The 21967-nt window shown below is 39.8% G+C and overlaps 3 protein-coding genes across 3 annotated transcripts; all 3 read right to left on the bottom strand.

Moving 5' to 3' along the window:
* Positions 1-6199: 6199 nt before the first annotated feature.
* Positions 6200-7095, bottom strand: LOC130137478 (uncharacterized; the record flags this gene model as incomplete). The annotated part of the gene is made up of 2 exons (XM_056308878.1): positions 6200-6560; positions 6808-7095. Coding segments are annotated over 2 exons (423 nt in total), but the record flags the coding sequence as incomplete, so codon positions are not given.
* A 1228-nt stretch (positions 7096-8323) lies between these two features.
* LOC115692561 (TMV resistance protein N-like) lies at positions 8324-16642 on the bottom strand. Its single transcript, XM_056321436.1, has 5 exons — positions 15539-16642; positions 15175-15450; positions 11157-11966; positions 10034-10639; positions 8324-9004 (listed from the first exon to the last, which is right to left on the bottom strand). The coding sequence occupies exons 1-5, from the start codon at positions 16520-16522 to the stop codon at positions 8444-8446; spliced, it is 3237 nt and encodes a 1078-aa protein (XP_056177411.1). The 5' UTR covers positions 16523-16642; the 3' UTR covers positions 8324-8443.
* A 146-nt stretch (positions 16643-16788) lies between these two features.
* Positions 16789-17498, bottom strand: LOC115692562 (TMV resistance protein N-like). The gene has a single exon (XM_056321435.1). It carries the CDS (start codon positions 17425-17427, stop codon positions 16789-16791), a length of 639 nt encoding a protein of 212 aa, XP_056177410.1. The 5' UTR covers positions 17428-17498.
* Between the last annotated feature and the right edge of the window lie 4469 nt (positions 17499-21967).

Consider the following 21967-nt stretch of genomic DNA (forward strand, 5'->3'; position numbering starts at 1 on the left):
TTCCACAACAAGATCCATATATTCCTTTTACGTAACCGTTTACCACCTCGCTTCGTCCCAGATTTTATTCACGGACTCAGATTCGAGACATATTTTAACATCTTGTTGCTTGCAATATCAGACTAATTCCCCAATTCTTCACAATTCCTTGGGATGCTCTAAAGCTACCGTGCAAATGACTTGAATCTTTTCCCAAAACCTCGGTTACCTCCCGCAGCGCACCGTGCTGGAGATACTTGAGCCAGAAATGATGCCCTGTTATGATGAATTCAAGCGCCTTGTGTGCCAAGTCATACTCTCTCCATTCACATATCTTTAAATCTCACGAGAGATTGAACTGAAAGCCATCTGCTACTCCAACAACAACACAGTTCTAATAATAGGAATTCCTCATACATGTCCTGGGGTATAAGGAAACACTAATTTGTTTTGCTAGCTTAATGACTGCTTCCTTAAGAGTTGCAAGCCAACACTACTACACCCGCCTCTTCCCATTTAATCTTCTTCACTTTCACTGGATTCCAGTTCCTCTATAGGTAGGTGACATTTCCTTAGGATTCTCTTAAACCAGTTGATCTATCAAAATCCTCAGAGAGTGCAGCTGGATCCACAAATTGATTGTCTTCAAGCACAACCTTGAAATCATCATCTAGTTGCCCGCACCTTAGCACATAGTCCAACTTTTTCACGGTTCCACCCAATACTCTAATTCTAAGGCTAAATCGTAAATAACTCTCATTAAACTGACCAAAATCAACTCCTCCCTCCAACAGTCCCCACAACACATTTGGTTCGAGATATTGAATCCACATGTGATCCGATTCAAATGGATGAAGAGTTCCTGATAGCACGTTCCACCTTTGGTTGTTAACATGTGGCACAATGTAGAAAGATATTTCCTTTTCTCCATCTTCTACACCGAAAACAACACAAAGAGCCAATCCTAGGAACTTGTCATATAAGTCTTGTGAAGCCATGAAAGATATGGTGCCGTCTTCAACAAGGACGAATTGCTCTGGCATCTCTCCTCTAGGGAGAACATTTCGGTAAGCAGGAGAAATTTGGGAATAACGATACTTCTGTCATATGGGCAAATTGTTAGAAGTACCCTAGTTTGTAATTAGTGCAAGTAGAAAAGTTTGATTTGAGCATTCTCCTTGTAATTCAACCAAAGCTAGATTTTTATAATAATTAGACATATTGATCCTTGCTTGAGAGAGAGAGAGAGAGAGAGAGAGAGAGAGAGAGAGAGAGAGAGACCTCAATTGAGAAGTCAGCCATGTTGAGCCCTTTGTGGATGAACATGTTTGAACTATCTCCCTCTGTGCTCCTTTGACTTCCATCCAAAACCTCGTAGAGTTGAGTCAATCAAACACAGTGTCATCATAAGTTGTTTCGATTCCATATGGCGTCCAATGTGCGATGCCATAGCAAAACGACAAGAAGCCTACCGTGCCATGACCATTCAATGCATGCGAATGTGATGAGGCTATATTATAAACAAAAAAGTTAAAAAAGCACAGCAACATGATTAGGGAAATTACAAGTCGATAGGCCTTGGCAAACAGTATGTAAACACATAATAAAACCCAAAAATCGGCATAGACTCATGGGTAGAAACTAGAAAGAGCGAATAAATTCTGAGGGCATATTAATAATAATAATAATAGAGAGGGATGGAATTGGATGGACAAAGAGAAGGGGACAGTCAAATGGCACAAGGGGACGCTGCCAAAAAATTAGCGTGACCCTCGCTGCCCTCTCAGCCTTCTTGTCTTTACTTCTTTCCAATAGCCCCCACCGTCAACCAATGAGATTTTGTTCAACGTTGGAGCTTCTCGGTATCTTCTTTATAGTCAGAGGCATGGCTTTCTTTTTCGCGGGTCAACAAAGAAAATTATATTAACTTTCAGCTTTGCGGGCAAAGCGAATGGGAGGGATGAGGGAATTGGGGAGAAGGAGGCGATGGGGCCCGCCAGGCTCAACAAGCTCGGCTAGGGCTTCTGCGCCGTGGAAGACAAGCAGATGCCGCCGGTCAACATCAGATAAAATTTTTACTATCATAATATCACACGATCCTGATTTGAGGTCAGTCTTCTGATTAATTCATTGATTTAGTGGCTTCTGGAAAATGGCTTCCATCTCCTTAATCTCTTCAGTCCTTTGTTTTTCTGTGGGGGCACCATGTGCACCAATATTGTAGGTTTGATGGTCAAAGATTTTCTGTATCGAACGCAACAATCTTTCCTTAATCAAGAGCCACTTGTCTGTTCTCTTCTAGCCCTTAGTGTCGAGCATCTTTTGGCATGGTGCTGATTGAAGAGAGATGGGATTTTCAAGTTTGGTTTTTTTTTTTAATTATATGTGTTCCAGAAGTTAGCGTGAAAAGTGGAATTGAATATTGATTGGGGGTGGTGTTTGTGTGGACGTGGTGGAGCCGGTCGCCGGATCGGCCAGGGAACAAGATAGGAAAAAAAAAAGAAGAGAAAAAAAATGAAAAAATAAAAATAATTCGGAAAAAAATAAAAATATATTTAAAAATTGCCACATTAGTGTCGGCCGAACAACCGACATCAGCTGGCGTCCACGTTAGCACTGGCCAGCCAAAATTGGCTGGATGGACTGAATTGTCACAAATACAAAAGGTTTAGGATTGAATTGTACACAAAAAAATGTTTAGGACTGAATTGGCATAATTACAATAGGTTTAAGACTGTTTTGGTAATTTTCCCCATAAAATAAATTTATGTAACCATAATTTCATACGGTCTTGATTGGAGCACAGATTTCTAATGAATTGATTTGATTGGCTTTGGGGCAAGAAAGCCTTTTCAAAGTGTTGAAAAATCGGAATGAGGTTAGACATCGTTTTGATAATCTAGTCCAAACGTTCAATAATGATGCCGTGTTCCTCGGAGAAGCTAAAAGCCAAACCGACTCAATCAAACATAATGTCGTCCATTCGTCTTTTATCTAAACCCCCACCCACTTTGTCTCTCGACATCGACATTGCATTCTAATGAAAAGAGAAGACTTTTATTTGTTCACACGTGTTTCCACAGATACGAAGTCTTCTTCTGCTCTCATCTCTCCCTATCCGGGCACCCTCAAAGGAAAGGCGTGGACATTGAATTCTAATAAAAAGAAAACATCTTTAGTTCGCCCTTTTTCTTTTGCTTATATGGAAAATAAAGTATTTCATCTCATTAAAAAAGGTTGGCTACTCCATTGGCGCCCAATAGAATACTTCGTTGTGGCTTCCAGGAAATGTCATTCGCAACCAATGAGATATTTTTCTTTCTTTGCTTTCTTTTTTTTTGCAAATTATATAATAAATAACAATTCATGGCTACTTGAAAGATAGATCAATTATTAACCCTCACGCACTTTTGCTTCAAGAGTTGATCGATTATTTTTTTCATTTTTTTCAGTGGCCAAAAAGTGAAATCTTACGAGGCACGTCGAACAATTGAATTCTCGTCTCACCCAAATCTATGACTAATGTAGGGAATGAAATTACGATTTGTCATGCCACCTTTCGGTTGCAAGGATACCCACTTCGGAAAATAGGAAAATAACATAGGATTAATTAAGGAAATGAAGTGTTATGTTAATGGGCAAAGCAGATGAGAGAGGGATTAGGGAATTGCAGAGAAGGAGGCGGTGAGGCCTACCAAGCTTGACAAGCTCAGCTTGAGCTCCGCTGCTGGAGAGCAAGGGTACTGTAGCTCCAAGAACAATGAGCAGATGCAGCCGACGAGGGTCACGACAAGCATGATCTTGATCTTGGTGTGAAGTAAAGCTGATCAGGAATGCCGACGACGCCTACTCGAGCCTCATTGGCCTCACATGATCCTCGATTGCCTTTTGGTAAGCACATAATAAATAATTCAATGAAATATTGCTAATTCATTACACCGGCTGGTACTAAAGTTTCTGGTTTTTTTCTTTAACTATTTGTGTTTCAGCAGTTAGCGTGAAAAGTGAAAGTAATCGCGACTCACGAGAGATCAATTGAGCTTCTTTGAAGTCATCGGAAAAAAAAGAAAAGAAAAGGAAATACAGACGATGGAGACTTGAGGAAGACAAAGAGGTTTGATACAAGACGTGATCTTCAACTATACTGATTTGCTTTTTTTTCTATTATTTTTAGAGACTCAGCGTTTACCAAGGGACGTATCAAATGCCCGCACAATCCACTGCGTCAACCTTCACCTCACTTTGTACACCACGAGATAGTAAATTTTTAGTAACTCTAGTACCGTTAAAATAAAATTAGGCTGTTTAGGATCTCAATGGCTATGAAAAGTTCGAGAACTAATGAAGCATTATAAAACCAAAATACCTTCTTATCTAACTTCTTCTTCTTTTTTATTTTGTGAAAAACGAAACATATAGATTATCTCATTTAGTAAAGCTAGTGGACGGATAATCTTCATACATCATCTATTCACTCCGCTCATAAAATAACTACTGAATCGGTTTTCCAAGAATATGGCATTATCAGAGTCATGGAAGGTATCAATCAAACACACCCCGTGACATGAAGCAAGCTTGCTCTCTCATATTTTCATGTTGATCAAGCCAAAATATATATATTAATATTGAGAATTTTCGGATTTATGAGCTGAGTAAGAATTAAGTCTATGCACCAAAAACCCGCAAGGAAAATTCGAAGTTGCTATCACCAAATTTAGGTCTAGTACACTGCTCTTCATGATATCATAAGAAAAGGTAGAAACTATATATAATGCTTTTTGATTGATATTTTTGAGCCATAATTCACTCTGTAATGTTTGCACCCAACAATTCTCTTGGCATATCAGTAATTTGATGGCGAAGCTTGCATCAATTACGGATTTCGCATTGGAATTTAGCGAGCAGACATGTAACAAGTTCTTCTAGAGCCAGCTCAATTTGGTATTTAGATTCGGCAAGTTCCTTCGGCTCAGGAATCATAACTCTGATTGAATACCATATGGGGTCGGAAAGCAAGTACATAGCCGCATACCACAGATCTGCTTGAGGAATCATTATTCATTGTGAAAGATATCGAGCATGAGATACGTGAACGGATGACATCTTGCATGTGCATCGAATATGGACCGACATTTGTGTACAATGCGAACAAAATGCCACGCGGGACAAAGTGTTACATTGTAGAAGCTGCCATGGTTAGGATAAAGTGCTACATGTTGGGAGCCACCTCTTGAACCGATGGTGGCTAACTTTAGAATCCTATTATAGTGCGACCACTTGTGTACATCGGCGTGTTTAGCTATATGATATTGTTGTAGCAAATTCGCTCGATGTAAGTTGATCTGGTTGTCAAGCGGTTGGGAAAACAAATAACAAGCTTACTTTCTGATTCTAGCCTGGCTCTAAAGCGATCAATTTTTTATGTGCGTGTATGCGTGCCAGCTCCCGAAAGCAATGCACAAAATGATTTGATGGAAATCGATCTAAACGACAAGTACAGTAAATTGCTCAGAAATTAAAATGGAAGTACTGTGAATTATTTAAAGGTGCACTGCAAGGAATAAAGGAATCAAAGCAAAGAACACTAGACTCAAAGGAAAGAGTCGAATGAAATTAACTGAAAACGAGATTACTAGGACATAAACATTGCTGGAATTGAAATTAATCACGGTTGTACAAAATGACGCTCGAATGGAAACATTGACATGAAACGTTACAACAATACTCAAAGGGAAATCAGCAGTAATTTCGGCAGGTTTTCGGCGTAATTCGAACATATCTTCTTCCTCTGCATTTCTTCTATTTATAAGTCTTAAATTCCCTTCGATTGTTACTAGGTCGATGTCCATTTCTTAACTTGACTGCTTTCATATATCCATGATTTCTTAACTTAACTGCTTTCATGTATCCATGATTTCTCAATTTAACTAAACTTCCAATCCCTTAGCATTTCTCGTCAACAACTTTGTCACGTTCAAGCTTGGTGAAGTTTTATAACCGTTCCCGCTTCTTTTGAATTCGAAGTAGGTCGAAGACTCTCTTTCTCAAACTTTGGTGGAAGGGTCTTTCATGAGCATAAAAACGAGATTGAACTTGATATAGCTTGGCTGTGATTTTTTCACCACCAGTGTATTGTGACTTATCGTTACTATTAGATGACAATTCGGTCCCACAACCAAAGTAAAAAGTAAACCGAAGCACCGAGGGAAAGAGAACTCTCTTGCCATCAAAGGATGAAGCATCAATTCGCAATATATATGATCAGCATGTCGAACAACAACATCCAAATCCACTCTATGCGATCTCAGATTGATCAACGAGGAAAAAAATTCATCATTATCATCTCTGAGGCAAAACGTCGAACAGGTGGTGATCATGAAGGGTGAGATGTTCTACAAATAGGAATTCCTATCAATTGGCGAGGAATATAAACATGAGAAATCCCGCTAAAAAACTGCTAGAGAGGAATCGACGAATCCGAGACCAAATAACAGACAACAGTTGAGAGAACAATTCGAAGCTCTCGGCAAAAGGCAATACAGAACAATCGTATGATCGAGTCTCCATGAATCGACCGCATCCTACCTTGGGGGAGATCCGAATGGTTACCTGCTAATATATGAAAGACACTGAAAGACTTGGAGAATCTCACGAAGACGAAGCTAGGCGATGAAGCAATTCAGCTGCCACTGGCTTCGACCGCGGGCGTAGACACTGGATTTGGTCCAGAGCGCTGAAGATGAGAGAGAGAGATAGTTTTCTCGGTCTGTACGTGTTTGTTCTTGCTTCGCTCGGTTCCTCAGCTCTCGCGCACGCACCAAAGCTTCAGTGAGTGTATCGTGGTGGTCGTCGTGAAATTTTCCTGCCAGAGTGTGAAATCGTTAGCTTAGAAGGAATCTCCGATGCGTTAGACGAGAGAGGAAGAGCAGGAGAGAAGTTCGATTGGTGGTGATGAGCGTCCATGCTCTGTTCTGTCACGGCCGAGGCTGCGGTGACCGGCGAGGGAGATTTGATGGTGGCTGTTACTAATCGGAGAGGGTAGACGATCGATCGATGGCGGTGGAGCTGAAAGGAAGCGGCCTCTTCTACGGTGGTTATTTTTATGCATCCATCATTTTTTATTGCCCATTTATTTATTTATTTATTTTTGCACATATTACAAAAATGCATGTTCGATTTGCCGGCAAAATGAGAGTTTACCAATGATATTTCACAAGCGACCGTCCTTTTAACTAAATAAACTCTATATAAGCCAATTATAAGGTTGGCAGTTTTGTGAAATTAATTGACAGATGAGCGAGTACATGAAGTTCTGTATATTATATCACTTGAGAGTTAGCTATATATATGAGCTTCATACATTTCTTTAGCTAGCTAAATAGGTTATAAGTGGTCACAGTTATATTTTCTTGTATACTTTCTACAAGTATTGATTAATTTTGTTATCGGAAGTAGTAATGAATCGTGCTCGTCGTTACATCCTCAATCACATTCTTCATGTCGTGTATTTTACCGACTATTTCTTTCCATGATTTAATGATTTAAATAACAAAATAAGTAATCCTGACTATTATGTAACAATATAATTCAAATCAGTCATTGACATCACGTATAACTTTTACAGTAGATTTGATTATATAATTCTTTCGTTTGTTTGAGATCACATATATCCCCGACAAAGCAAGCATGTGAAAACATTTCAAATTATTTTTAATTACTAGAACATCATATAAATTTCTTAAAATTCGTAGCATTTAGTATTAAATGCTAAAAAAATTTAGGATCCAAAGCTAAAGAACAATGAAACAAGACAAGAAGTATAGCAAAATGGTACTGTCATGTTTACTACATGCAAATAATATCATTACTCTGTTAAACTTTCAAATATCACTTTCTTGCGTACACGCAACGCCGTGATATTTGCTAGTACGTAAAGATTTTAACCCCTTTTAGAAGGTCAGACAATAAATACTAGAGAATTATTTCGAATTCAAATTTACAAGATACCTGCGAATCATCTTCATTATATTAAGTTATGATTTTGTTCATCTATAGTTAGGTATGAGCATAGTGTATTCTACATATATGCATGGGGTGTCTATATAATTTTTTTTTGCAAAAGTTCGAGATGGAAATGCTCATTGGATTTGCTCAATTAATAATACAAATAACAATTCCTTTTTGGAATGGATCTTTTAATTAAATGATTTGTTTAACAACACAGATACAAAAAACTAAGGGAGGGTTTTACCCGCCCGCCCACTGGGCCACAAAAGAGAAAAAAAATAGAAACTTAAAAAAACAAAATGACTTTGAATCTTTTCGCAAAAACCTTTATATTACCTCCCGCAGCGCCCCATGCTGAAGACACATGAGCCAGACATGATGCCCTCTTCTAATGTATTGAAGCGTCTTGTGTGCCGAGTCGCCCGCTATCTCTTCCCATATATTTGAGTCTCACCCTCTACGCTTGCGAAACATTCTTGGAAGGATATCCTTTCTGTCTGATACGGTACCATGGACTCTCATCATCCTCACAGAGTGAAGCTGCATCCATTAATCGATTCTTTTCAAGCTCGACCTTCAAAGCATCCCCTAGTGGCAGGGATTGTATCACGTATCCCAACTTTTTCACGGTTCCACCCGCTACTCTAATATCAAGGCTAAATCGTAAATAACTCTCGTCAAATTGACCAAAGTCAACTGATCCCTCCAACATTCCCCACAGCGCATTTGGCCTGAGAAGTTGGAACCACACGTGATCCGTATCAAATGAACCGAGAGTTCCTGATAACCCATTCCGCCTTTGGCCATTAACACGTGGTACGATGTCGAAAGATACTTCCTTTTTTCCATCTTCTACACCGAAGACAACACAGAGATACAATCCTTGGAACTTGTTATACAAGTCTTGTGAAGCCATGAAAGATATTGTACCGTCTTCGACAATGACGAACTCCTTTGGCATCTCTCCTCCAGGGCGAACATTTCGGCAATCAGAATCAATGCTGGAATAGCGATGCTTCTGTTATATGGGTAAATTGTTAGAAGTATCCAAGTTTGTAATTAGTTCAAGAAGAAGAGTTTGATTTGAGCATATTCCTAGTAATTCCACTAAAGCTAGAGTTTTATAATAATTAGACATATTGATCCTTGCTTATGTTGGAAATCATTCCCTTGCAAGTGCTAGCCACCCCTAATATTAGATTGAATCCCCCTAAACGTAGCTCATACAATACAAGTGTACTATATGGGAAGTGAAAAATTGATGGAAAATAGAACAGCATATCCAAGAAATTAATCGTCCTCGTCAGACCCCAGTCTAATGTTCATTGTTATGTGTTCACTTTAGACATCGCCGATTCTTCAATACAAACTGTCCTAATTGAACTCCAACTTACTTGCAACGAACTTAACATTATTAAAATAAAATAAAAAAAAAACTTCTACTCACACTCAAACTAATGGAAAATTGAAAAGGAAAATCCAATGCATACCCTCTCCACAGACCAGCCTCATCCAACCACTTGCACCTTTTATGTCTGTTCTAACTTTATATAAAGGAGAATCTCAAATCTGACGCTCTATCAATAAAATTAAATCAAACTGTCCAAGTAATCCGCATGCGGCTAGCAAGGCATGTAGTGTGACGGTCCCCTATCATAATAGCAACAAACACCTAAGAGTGAAAAAGGTCTCATGTCGAATTATTGAATTATTATCGTTGTGTAGTTTTATCTTGGTCCGTGGAGTTGATCTAGTACTATTATTGGTGTTGGTTGTTATGATCAACCGTAACATCAAGAACCAAGTGTCCATTGTTCGTTAGATTTTCTAGGATTTCGACATTATTTTTCAATACAGGAATTACGAACATCAGGTCTGTCATCGCATCAATTTGAGATTTTGTTAAGCTTTATATGCATGTGTAGAATCACTTTATATTAAATTTGTTTGTTTGTCTAGAATTTTCATCTTTTGCATTACGTGCGCCCAACGTACACTCCGCATCAACACACATGCAGATACACACGCGAGAGAGAGAGAGAGATACCTCAATTGAAAAGTCAACCATGTTCAATCCTTCTTCCTCTGTGCACGTTTTACTATCTTGTAAATCTTCTGTTTCACTTGAACTTTCTTCCTCTGTGCTCGTTGGATTATCTTCATGCGAAACCTCGTAGAGTAAAGCTGGATCTAGCAACTGATCGTCTTGAAGCAAAACCTCCAAATCGTTCTTTAGTGGCTTGCATATTAGTCGGAATCCACACTTTTTCACAAATACTCTGTTACGTGGACCATAATCAGATTCAGATACTCTAATGCTAACGTGGAAATGGCTCAAGTCATTTGGACCAAAATCGTCTACTGTCCACACCTCCTTTGATTCCATATACTCAAGCCACACATGATCCAAATCAAATTGCCTGACATGCCTGTTGTGTTTCGTGCATTTGCAATTAACGGATCCTATAAGCTCAAATGGGAAAAGCGAACTTCCTTCTACTCGAAATACAACACAGAAAGCTACTCCTAAGATCTTTTTATACAAGTCCTTTGAAGCCACGAAAGATATATAACCCTCTTTATTGGGGAGCAACCACTTTGGCATCTCTCCTCCAGGTAGAATTACTCGGCAATTTTTTTGGCGATGAAATTTCTGTCATAGATGTAGACTGTTAGATAGTTTTTCAAAATTGGCACCTAAAAAGAGGAGTTTCAATGAGTTAAGTGGTAGTCCTAGAGTTTTAGATATAGTTAGCAATAGCAATACAGATATTTTTTTGTACTTAATTGGTGGAAAGAGGACATATATTGTTGAAGACTTTGGAACTGGATGAACATGTATTGTTGAAGTTTTTCATCGGGCGATCCTTGGAATTCAACAGCGAACTAGAGTTCTATAAATAAAGAGAGTATCCTTTGCGTTGCCTTATAGCAACCTCCACCACATATACATGCATAATCACTTTCTATATGTTTGCTTGCTTTAATTAGCCCACCATTCCAGGATTTTTAGCCTTTTGCAATACACGAACACTCGATGCAGCCAACATGTACATGACTCCATATTCAGAGAGAGAGAGAGAGAGAGAGAGAGAGAGAGAGAGAGAGAGAGAGAGAGAGAGAGAGAGAGAGAGAGAGAGAGAGAGAGAGAGAGAGAGAGAGAGAGTAACCTCAAGCTTGAACAAATCATTCACGGAGAACCCATTACGAACTGGTTCCTGATGTGAATATAACTCAACGATCTCAACGTCGCATATGTTGGAGGGAATTCTACTCAGAGATTCGCAGCTAGTTGCATGTAGTCTTCTCAATTTCCCAGGAATCTTGGGGATCTCTTGTAGTTGTTGGCAATACGAAACATCCAAACTTTCCAAGTTATATAGTTTCTCGCATGTAGGAAGGTTAGTAAAATTGTTTTCCCATAAATCTAATTTTTGTAAGCTGGGAAAACAGGAAAGATTTTCCAGGAACTCTACTTCTGATAGATTGCACGATCCAAGGTTCAACCATGATAACATAGGAAATCCCGTCTTTGTATGGGGTTCACCCAAATCCTCCTCCTCCTTTGGAAACTTGATTAGTTTTGAGCAGCCTTCAAGTTGCAGGATTTCAAGCTTTTGCAACCTGTAAATGCTAGACGGAAGGATTGCCAGTTTCTTGCAATCAAATAAATACATCCTCTCGAGAGAGACAAGATTTTCTATGGATGTAGGAAGTTCCATAATTGAAATCCCTTCTAGATAAACTTCTTGCAAGCTTTCGTTCTTATCTGGAATATCAGGGAATCTTTGCAATTTAGAGCAATTACCTAAATCTAACGACCTTAACTTACGAAGATATGCAACTGAATCGTGGGCACTCTCCAAGTTTTTGCACCCTTGGAGATCCAAATCCTCGAGATTTGGCATACAGGAGAGATCCGGCATAGAAACCAGCGATTGGCATTCCATCAAGTTAATGAACTTCAATTTTTCAAAGTCCTGCAAGAACAATAAAACCAACTTGCATAGACATTCCGGACGATCAAAGAAAAAAAGTGATATATATATATATTCATTTCAAAATCTGGCTCTGATTTTTTAATAAAAATCACTTGACCATAATTCAAGCCACATGTGATCAGAATTTCCTTGATCTTATGGTGTCTATAGAGCTTAGGGGTGATCGGTTCCAGGGTGGGTTGGGTCCGGACCTAGAACCTGAAACCAACCCTGTTATAATCGGTTCTTAATTTTTGGAACCTGAAACCAACCCTATTTTTCCTAGACCCTGTTTTGGAACCAATCCTGTTTTTCCGGTCCGGTTTCAGGGTCTACCCGAGAACCTTTTTTTTTTTGTTCCTTTTTTCGGTTTCATTTTTTTCTAGCAAAATAATATAGGTAGCAATGAAACAATTTAAAATAAAAGATGAATAACAAAAACCACTATCCGCCAAAAGTAACAATCCCCAAAATGAGCAATTGAAATTACAATCCATCAAAATCAACAATCCAAAAGCACTATATGGCAAGACATAGTCCAATCGCATAAATCTTTAAGAGTCACATTTCCAGGGAATTTATTCGACATGTTTAGCTCTTTATTTTGCGCCATGATGAGATAACTCCTCACTTCTGTTTCCGAATGAAATATCTTGAAAGAAAAATCAAGAGACTTAGCGGTAAGGCATCTGCTCTCACTAGAAAAATGTCTATATATCTCATCTGAATCACACAATATTTAGATGACTTTAAGGGCCGTGCTGTTTTGCTCATAGTTGTGAAACATATTCCAATATTAAACCGGAAATCGGTTCTAAAACCGGTGAAGTAGGATAACGTGATATAGGCTTTTTACTTTTTTGTACATTATCTCAAAACCGGTTCTAAAACCGGTTCTAAAACAGGTTTGGGTTGGTTTTTACTTGGAACCGGAAACCGGACCGATTCTAACCGGTTCCCAAAAAATGGAACTGGTACCCGGACTGGTTCTTGTTAGAACCGGTTCCCGGACCTGTTTTTCGGGTGGGTTGGTCCGGTTTCCGGGTAAACCCGGTCCGGTTGCACACCCCTAATAGAGCTCTCGCTCTCCTTTTTTAAATATGAGTTTAGTAAGTACTCCTTGTAAATTCGTCAAAAGAGAGGGAAGAAAAAAAGAAAAATACTCATAATTTCACCACGCACTAGAGAGAGAGAGTGTGTAACCTCTAGTGGGAGCACATAAGCGACGGTCAATCCTGTGCCAACTAATTCATCCCGTGAATTTAAGCTAACATTTGGAATCTTATGTAGACATTCGCAACCCCCCGCCTGTAGATCCCGCAAAGGCAGTGGAAGGTGGGGAATCTCTTGTAGTCATCTTTTATTAGGAAGTGATGGTTGGTGGATCGTTTTTTTTTTAAAAGGCATATTTTGTACGCCTAGATGGTTATAAATATAACAAAAAAATGAAAAGTAATGGAGTCTAAGCCCTCTTGCTTAGTTTTTGTTTTTTTAGCTACATATACGTTGGTGGAGGGTAAGAGCTCGAAGTTTACTATATCAGCATAAACACAACCACCACATTTATACCTTGCATTTGTGTACACACACACACATATACATATATATATCATATAGTGTACATGCATCAATAGACTTTGACACATTGATCTAGTGGATCTCATGTGTGATTTATCAAACCCCTAAGGGGCACATCTGTTGAATATATGATGAGTCTTTTTACACCTTCTTTCGATTAAATTTTACTACTTTATTCTTGAGACACCTTTATCAATGAGTTGTCATTCCATAATGATTTTGGTATTCTCAATATGGCAAATTCTCAATGAACTCTCAAAATTATGGCACATCGTTCCGAAGGATGAAAAGAATTTTAAATGATAGAGAGTTTAAGGAATAAGATTTGAATTGTTATTTTAGAAATTGTATTTGAAGGCGTATCTCTCAAAAGATAAAGGTGGTGAGTTTTTCCATAGGACAAGTGAAGAATGTCAACTACACTTTATAAATTGAGACAAACCTAATCAACACTTTCCCTCGCACTTGAGCATTATATATGGAAATGTTGCTATTAGTAGGAAGGGATTTGTGGGATGGCTTTTATATGGTAAAAATTTTGTAAATGGTTGTCGTGGAGCCTTGATGGTTTACATGTTATTGAGTTTTATATTGGTGAATTCTGCGCCTTGATGGTATTCCAAAAACAACCCCCTTCTTTTAGTGATGTCAAGTTTATTAGTTACTTTTGGCATTCATTATGGTGAAAAATGGGGACTCGACCTTTGTTCAGTTCTACTAGCCATCCTCACACCGATGGACAAGCTGAGACTATTGATGGAATTTTAGGCATTTTATTAAGGAGTTTTATAGAAAAACATGTTAAACAATGCAATTTGTTATTGGTTCAAGCTGAGTTTGCATATTGTAATTCGGTGAGTCAAACTTCTGAAAAATGCACAAAGTTGTGTACAGAAAGCATCTTTTATGTCCTTTGGTTCTTACACCATTACCCATTAAAATTGAGAAAAATTGAAAGGTTCAGTCAAAATCATTCGGCACGCACTCACTTCAATGATCAAGCAAATAAGTCTTTCTATACTCAATTTCAAAAGAAGTCTAGTCGGATTGTTTCTGCAATATAGTATAGAATTCTTAATAACTTTTTCAGAATCTATCATTTCAAAAACATAACAGATTAAATCCTCATTTCATGTATTTTAAAAGTTCAAGCACAGTCATTATTCAATCTCTAAATTACATCAACAATAAGTTTTTCTCCAATTTTCGGTACTCAATAGTTACCCATGCTTTAAGTTCAATGTTCTTATGATTTTCAGTACTTGAAATATCTTTTTCGATAAAAAAAAAAAGAAATATCTTCAAAATTAGATTGGACCTTTCTCTTGAATATTTTTTGTTCGAAGCAACATCAAGATTCACATAGGAAAGTGTTTAATACTCCTCTAAACGAGAATGATCCACTTATGTCGGTTCAATTAGTTGAACGACATCCTGTATTTAATGCTTTAATCTAATATAAACAATTTAATAGATGCAGATATTTCTTAAGCAAATTAACGAGCATCATCAGAATTAGTAATTGTTGCATTCGAAGTTTTCAATAATCAATGTATATTCATATTCATATGCATATAGAAGTGGATATGTAAAAGACAAGGAAGTAAACACTATTCATTTAAATGCGCACCTTAAATTGCTCCCTCACTACTTGGATGTTGCTTCTTTGCAGATCAAGTCCAACTAACTTCTTTGGACCAGAGGAAAATTGTGGAACCCAAGGACATTCAGGCCATTCAAACCATCTTAGTTCATTAGGAAGACCAATAGGACCTTGGAGAGAGGCATGCACATTAATCATGATGAGCAACCTCAACCTTTTCATGTTTGTGAAAGCATCAGGACCTATGCATATCTCTTTTGGCTCGTGTAAATCCAAAACTATGGCTTTTACCGCATTTGCTCCCTGCATTTGTCGAATTTGCATTGCGATTAATATACGAATCCAGAGAATAAAAGAATAAAATCAAAGTCTAAACCAGCATATATCTTACCATATCCCTCGACAAAACATAATGAACATCATCATAAAGCCATAACCTGCTACGTTTTCCAGGATCATCGAGACATTCTTGTTTGACAATATCCATTCCCATCATCCGAATCAAGTCATGCATACATAGGGTCCATCCATCTTCAAATATCAAGGACTTCTCAACTAGAACTTGTACCCCAATACTTGTGTCAAAGCCGCAACCATCAAGAACTTTCATGATGTCCTTTTTATTTCGCCCTTTGAAGAAACATGCAATATCAAGGAAGATCTCCTTTTCATTTTGCTCTAATCCATCATAACTTAACTTAAGAACCTTATTGATTTTTTCATTAGGACTTTTGGCAAGCTTACTCAACGCACTTTCCCACTCATGTTCTCTTCTACCACGCAAGAAAGAGCCCAATACTTCAAGTGCTAAAGGAAGTCCATTAGCATAACGCAAAGCACTATCCACAAGATCCCTCCGTATTTCTATTTTGTTGTTTCTTACAAAGGCATGCTTATTGAAAAGTTCAAGAGCTTCACAATTCTCTAGAGTTTGAACTTCATAGATGTGATCTTCATCTATTCCATGGGAAGTTAGCAAATGGCTATCTCTTGTAGTAATTATGATTCTACTTCCTTTACCAAACCACTCACAATCTCCAGCTAAAGCATTTAACTGTTCTAAGTCATTGACATAGTCGAGAACAAGGAGAATTTTTTTGCGGCAAAGTCTATGTTGCATTAAATTGATGCCTTCATCAACACTGGTCATTGCTAATCCTTTTCCAACTAATATATCGGACAACAATTTTTTTTGCACAGAAACTAAATCCTTGGAATCTCTTGAAGCTTCTTGAACATTTGCCAAGAAACATGAACCCTCAAATTGTCTAAAGATAGCATTGTAAAGGGCTTTGGCTAAAGTTGTTTTTCCTATGCCTCCTTGTCCCCATAATCCTATCATGAGAACATCATCATCGGACTTGAGATTTAACATTGATTTCAGCTTTACCACATGGAGATGTATCCCAACCGGATGCTTAGCAACATGTAAGGGTGTTCGGTCTAGCTGTGAAGAGATTTCCTCCACTATTCTCTTTATAAGCTGTGCTTCATCTCTGAGAAAAATCCAAAAAAGTAATTGACACATTGATTCAGCGGTACAAAGATATAATTAAGTTTCATCGAGGAAAAAAAAAAGAAACATCATGTGATTCAGCATATAAAAACAAAGACAAGGCAATGTGTCACATCAATTACTACTTACCCATCATTCAAGCCCCACCCAAACAAGCTACCGGCGTCAAAGAGAGCCTCCTTCCATCTCTTTACTTTTTCCGAATCCTTTCCAAAGTTGGACTCGTGCTTCGCCATAGCTCTCCCATAACTCTCTCTCCCCCCTCTCACTTCTCTTGGCTCCACTTTGTAAAACACTGGCAACACAATCAGGTCGTTATGTGCCTTGCACTCCATGATTTTCGCCATCTCTTCCAAACACCACGGCGAGGAAGCATAGTTCTTGGAGAAAACGATGATTGCAACATGCGATTCCTCGATTGCCTTCATAAGTGCCGGCGATATTTTCTGTCCTTTCTTCAGTTCCTCGTTATCGATATAAGTGAATAAACCATGCTGGTCTAGAGCCGTGTAAAGATGACTGACGAAGTTGTTGCGAACGTCGGTACCTCTGAAACTCAAGAAGACATCGTAATTCCTCTTAGGTTTTGAAGAAGAAGCAGCAGCAGCTGCCATTAGAATTTGGTGAAACAAGGCAGATGCTGGTGTGTTTGCTTGGAATTTTGGAAAATGAAGGTGCTTAAGGATGAACCGAGATCTTAAAAGGTAAGCTACTCCATTGGCTCCCCGATAAAATACTTGGCTGTGGCTTCCAGGAAATGGCATTCGCGACCAATGAGATTTTGTTCGACATTGGAGCTTCTCGGTATCTTCTGGATAGCCACAGGCATGACTTTCTTTTTCGCGGGTCAACAAAGAAAATTATAGTAACTTTCAGCTTTGCGGGCAAAGCGAATGGGAGGGACGAGGGAATTAGGGAGAAGGAGGCGATGGGGCCCGCTAGGCTCAACAAGCTCGGCTCGGGCTTCTGCGCCGTGGAAAACAAGCAGATGCCACCGGTCAATAACAGATAAATTTTTATGACCATAATTTCATCCGATCCTGATTTGAGGTCGGTCTTCTAATCGATTCATTGATTGGTTGGTTTCTGGGAAATGGCTCCCATCTCTTTAATCTTTGCTTTTTTTTTTCCTATATGGAAAATGATGTATTGGATCTCCTTAGTCTTTTGTTTTTCTGTGGTGGCACAATGTGCACCACTATCGGAGGTTTGATGGTCAAAGATTTTGCCGAACGCAACAGTCTTTCTTTAATCAAGTGCCGCTTGTTGTTCTCTTCTGGCCGTCAAGCATCTTTTGGCATGGTGCTCATTGAAGAGAGATCAGATTTTAAAGTTTTTTTTTCTTAATTAATACCACGAAAAACTCTAAATTTATATAATTATGACAAGTTTACCCCAAACTAACCATAAACTAATACATCTATGACAATTTTATCCTCCGTTAGTTTCCGTTAAATTTTATCGTCAAATTTCTGAGTTGGATGACACTTGATAGCTGACGGGTGTATCAATTTGGGATTTTATCCTCCGTTTGTCATATGTGTACCAGTTTGTAGCTTTTTATGGTATTAATCCAATTTAACGGAGGGTAAATTATCACAAATGTACCGGTTTAGGATTTTTGGTAGTCAAAAAATTAGTTTGGGATAAATTTGTCACAAGTGTACCAGTTTGGGATTTTTTATGGTCAAAAAATTAATTTGGAGTAAATTTGTCACAGATATATCAGTTTGTGATTTTTTGTGGTATTAACTTCTTCTTTTTTAATAATTTGTGTTTAACTAGTTAGTGAAAAGTGAATGATTGTGGGTGGTCTTTTTCTGAACGTGGCGGTGCCGGTGGGATGTGGAAATGTTCAAAATAATAGAGAAGACAATGGGGATCTTTGTAGTAGAATATTGTATCATGCCTAGAGGTGTCAAAATGGGTCTTAAACCCATATATGACCCATTTAAAAATAAATGGGTCATATATGGGTCACTTTAATTTTAAAGAGTCAACTTTAAATGGGTTTTAAATTTTAAAGCTTAAAGATAAATGGGTCTAAATGGGTTGAGTTTGGAACCCATGTCCAACCCACCCACTAGACCCATCCACACACTCTATCCCTCTTTACAAAAATGTTTAAAAAAAATCGAAATTTAATTATTTTTATTTTTTCTCTTTTTCTTTTATTTTTTCTTTTTTCTTTTCTTTTCTTTCTTTTTTTTTTTTTTTTATTTCGGCCGGTGGTCGGCCACGGCGACCGGCCACCGGGGCGGGACGACCTCGCCGGAGGCCGGCGAAGCTCGAGCTCGCCGGCCTCGGGCGAGGCTCGAGCCTCGCCGATCTGGCGAGCCTTGAGCTCGCCCGATTCCGGCGACCTCGAGGCTCGCCCGATCCCGGCGAGGCCTCGGCCTCGCCGACTTGTGGCAAGGCTCCAGCCTCGCCGATCTGGCAAGACTCGAGATCGCCGGCCTCAAGCGAGCTCGAGCTCGCCGGATCTAGCGAGGTGGAGCCTCACTCGAGGCCAGCGAGACTCGAGCTCGTCGACCTCGGGCGAGGTCGAGCTCGCCCGAGGCCGGCGAGGTCGAGCTCGCCCGAGGCCTCGGCCTCGCCTGTGGTCGGTCGCCGGCCACGGCGGCCAGCGATCGGCCAAAAATAAAGGAAATAGAAAAGATAATTAAAAATTCAATTTGAAAAATAAAAAATATTAATATTATTAAAATGAATGCACAAAGTAAAATTGTGACATTCCGAATTTTGGCCCAATTTTGGGATTTATAAAACGTATAATTCGTCAGTGTGCTTATAGTAAAATCTCGTCCGAGAACTGATCACTCTCGGTTATTGTTTTTAAAATTGAGATTTCGCTAGAATCGCACTCGATCGAATTTGGTCGTTATTTAGAGCCCGAATTTTGGTGTCGAATTTCTCGGAGTTTCGTGACGAATTTAATTGGACGGTGTCGATATTATTGTGGCCAGCGTCAATATTGCTTGGGATAAGTGAAAAGTGAAATTTGGACTGGGTGCGGATTTTGACTAGTAGACCTTCCTCATAGTGTGTTTTAGTTATTATCTTTTGGCCTTTTTCCTAATTTATAATTAGGGTTTTTCGTGGGCCGTTGGATCATTTTCGGATTTGAACGATGGTCGTCGGATCGCACTCAAGTGTGTTTGACTTTCTCTCTCTTCTCTTCTCCCTCTCCTCCCCCACGTCACCGCTGCCCCACGCCGCTGACTTCCTCCTCTTTCCCCGCTGCCCTCCTCCACGTTGTTGACTCCTCATCTCACGCTGCTCCACCCATGCTTCTGCTTCTGCTTCTGCCTTTGCTGCTTTCGCTGACTTCTTCCACCAACTCCACCAGCCATCATCACTCCCCCATACTTCAGCTGACTCCCCACGTTGTTGACCTCCCATGCACATGTTGCCATGATGGACTTCCCCTGCTTCGCTGCCGTGTTGCTTCTGCTCCACCCATGCCATTTCCGGCTTGCTTCGCTTCTTACCGCTGCATCCACTGACTCCTCAAGCTGCCCATGCTGCCCCACGTTGTTTCTGTCACTACTATCTTGCTGCTAACTTCCCCTACATTGTTTCTTTGCTGACCACCCCCACGCCTGCTGCTTCTACTTCATTTTCTGCTGCTGCTACTTGCTTCTTCATTCTCCTTCCTCTGGTTTCTGCTGCTTCTCGCCCTCCATTCCAGCCCGACCAGCACCACCGTTCAGCCCCCATCTCCACCCGACTGCGCGCGTGAGCTGCCGCCTGTCCGCCGAGGTTGCTCTGCTTGCTCCGGCGTCGCTGCTGCTGCTTTGCCGTGACTCAGCTGCTCCTTTCGCTCGGTTTTCTTGCTTAGGCTAAGTGTAAGTGGCTTCCTAACCCTCGACTAGGCTAAGGGGTGACTAATGGACATGTTAGGGATGGTTTAAGGGCTGTGAATAGTTGATTTAGTGGCTGGGTGTGCTTGGTTTGCTTGGTGGTGCTTGTTGGTTGATTTCTGATAAGGTTGCTGCTGCGTCGCTGGTCTTTGCTATTTTCTCTGTGACTGTTGTGGGCCAAATTTGTGAAAGTGTTCTTCATGAAAGTTGTTCATAACATCTTGAAGTATGACATATATTAAATCTGGAATTTTTGGAGATCATTTAGGGTCATTCGTAAGTCCATTTTTGGACCGTATTCAGTCTGCCGGATTTACTGTTCACCCGACCTTCTGGTCTTTCCGATTTTATATAAATTTTTCCAGACCTTTTTTTCAAGAAACTTCCTTCACAAAAATTGTTAAGAACATTCGTGTCTATGAGATATAAAAATTTCAAGGCTTTCCAAAGTGATTTGGATACTGGATGAGATGCATTTTGATGGTCAGGCGGCCTGACCGGACGGGTTGACTTTCGTCTGATTTCAAGTGACAAAAAGAGGTGTTTACGGTTGGAACTGGGTTTCGAGTTCTTCATGGAAAATGTTTATCAAGATGTTTTGTACAACATATCCAAATTTCAGAATTTTTGGAGTGGAATTACTATTTATTTCAAAGAGATTTCGGTTGTTGCGCAAACTGCCCAGAATAGCCCGAATGTGTGCAATTCCGGTTTTCTCTCTCTTGGGGACTATTCGATGTTATCGTGGCGTTTGACGGATTTAGTTGACATTGGGCTAATTTACAAAGATAAGAATTGGTAATGATTGTTGAGGTGTGTGCATGGTCACGACACGTTCCGTCTAGGCGGGAGTTATAGACGATGCCCGGCGGGAGTTCGGATACCGTCTAGGCGGGGGTTCTAGACGTTGCCGATCGCGGTGGAGGCCGGATCGATGCTCCTTTGTGGAATGCCGTCTGGGGGGGGGGGGGGGGGGGGGGTTCCAGACGTTGCCGTCGCCAAAGTAGCGGGACGATGCCTGGTTACGCCAGAAGACCGGCGGGGGTTCGGTGGCCCGAGGGGCCGTTAATAATCTGGACATTTATAATCGTGTGTTATGCATTGGGGAATGCAATGTGCTTGTGCTGCTGTTGATCATGTCTGGATTAATAACCGTTTTATGTACGTTTATGTCATGTGGTTGTATTATGTGCTCGAGGAGCGAATTGCCATGTTATGGCGGTATTCTAACGTGCAGGGCTCACGTATGTGCCGAGGCGAGGTAAGGGCGCCTGTGATTGTTATGACATGTTGGATGTCGGTACTGCATGTTTAGAATTGTTCGGAGGTACGCTTTGGCCTAAGCGAGGCTTAGGTAGTTGCTTATTGAGAAGTGTTCTCATTATTATATAACCAAACCATTTCAGACCCGCGACCGTGATTGATCCGGAGACGCTGCCAG

The sequence above is a fragment of the Syzygium oleosum genome, unplaced genomic scaffold (genome assembly GCF_021117445.2).
Source record: "Syzygium oleosum isolate NSW1041296 unplaced genomic scaffold, Sole_v2.1 Sole_v2.01, whole genome shotgun sequence".
NCBI classification, from domain to species: Eukaryota; Viridiplantae; Streptophyta; class Magnoliopsida; order Myrtales; family Myrtaceae; genus Syzygium; species Syzygium oleosum.

Coding starts and splice junctions, on each gene's coding strand:
- LOC115692562 (XM_056321435.1), bottom strand. CDS start 17,427: ATGCCATTTCCTGGAAGCCACAGCCAAGTATTTTATCGGGGAGCCAAT.
- LOC115692561 (XM_056321436.1), bottom strand. CDS start 16,522: ATGTTAAATCTCAAGTCCGATGATGATGTTCTCATGATAGGATTATGG. Junction 15,451..15,538: donor ATGTTTTGTCGAGGGATATG/GTAAGATATATG, acceptor CGACAAATGCAG/GGAGCAAATGCGGTAAAAGC. Junction 10,640..11,156: donor ATGATTTGTTCAAGCTTGAG/GTTACTCTCTCT, acceptor CATCTATGACAG/AAATTTCATCGCCAAAAAAA.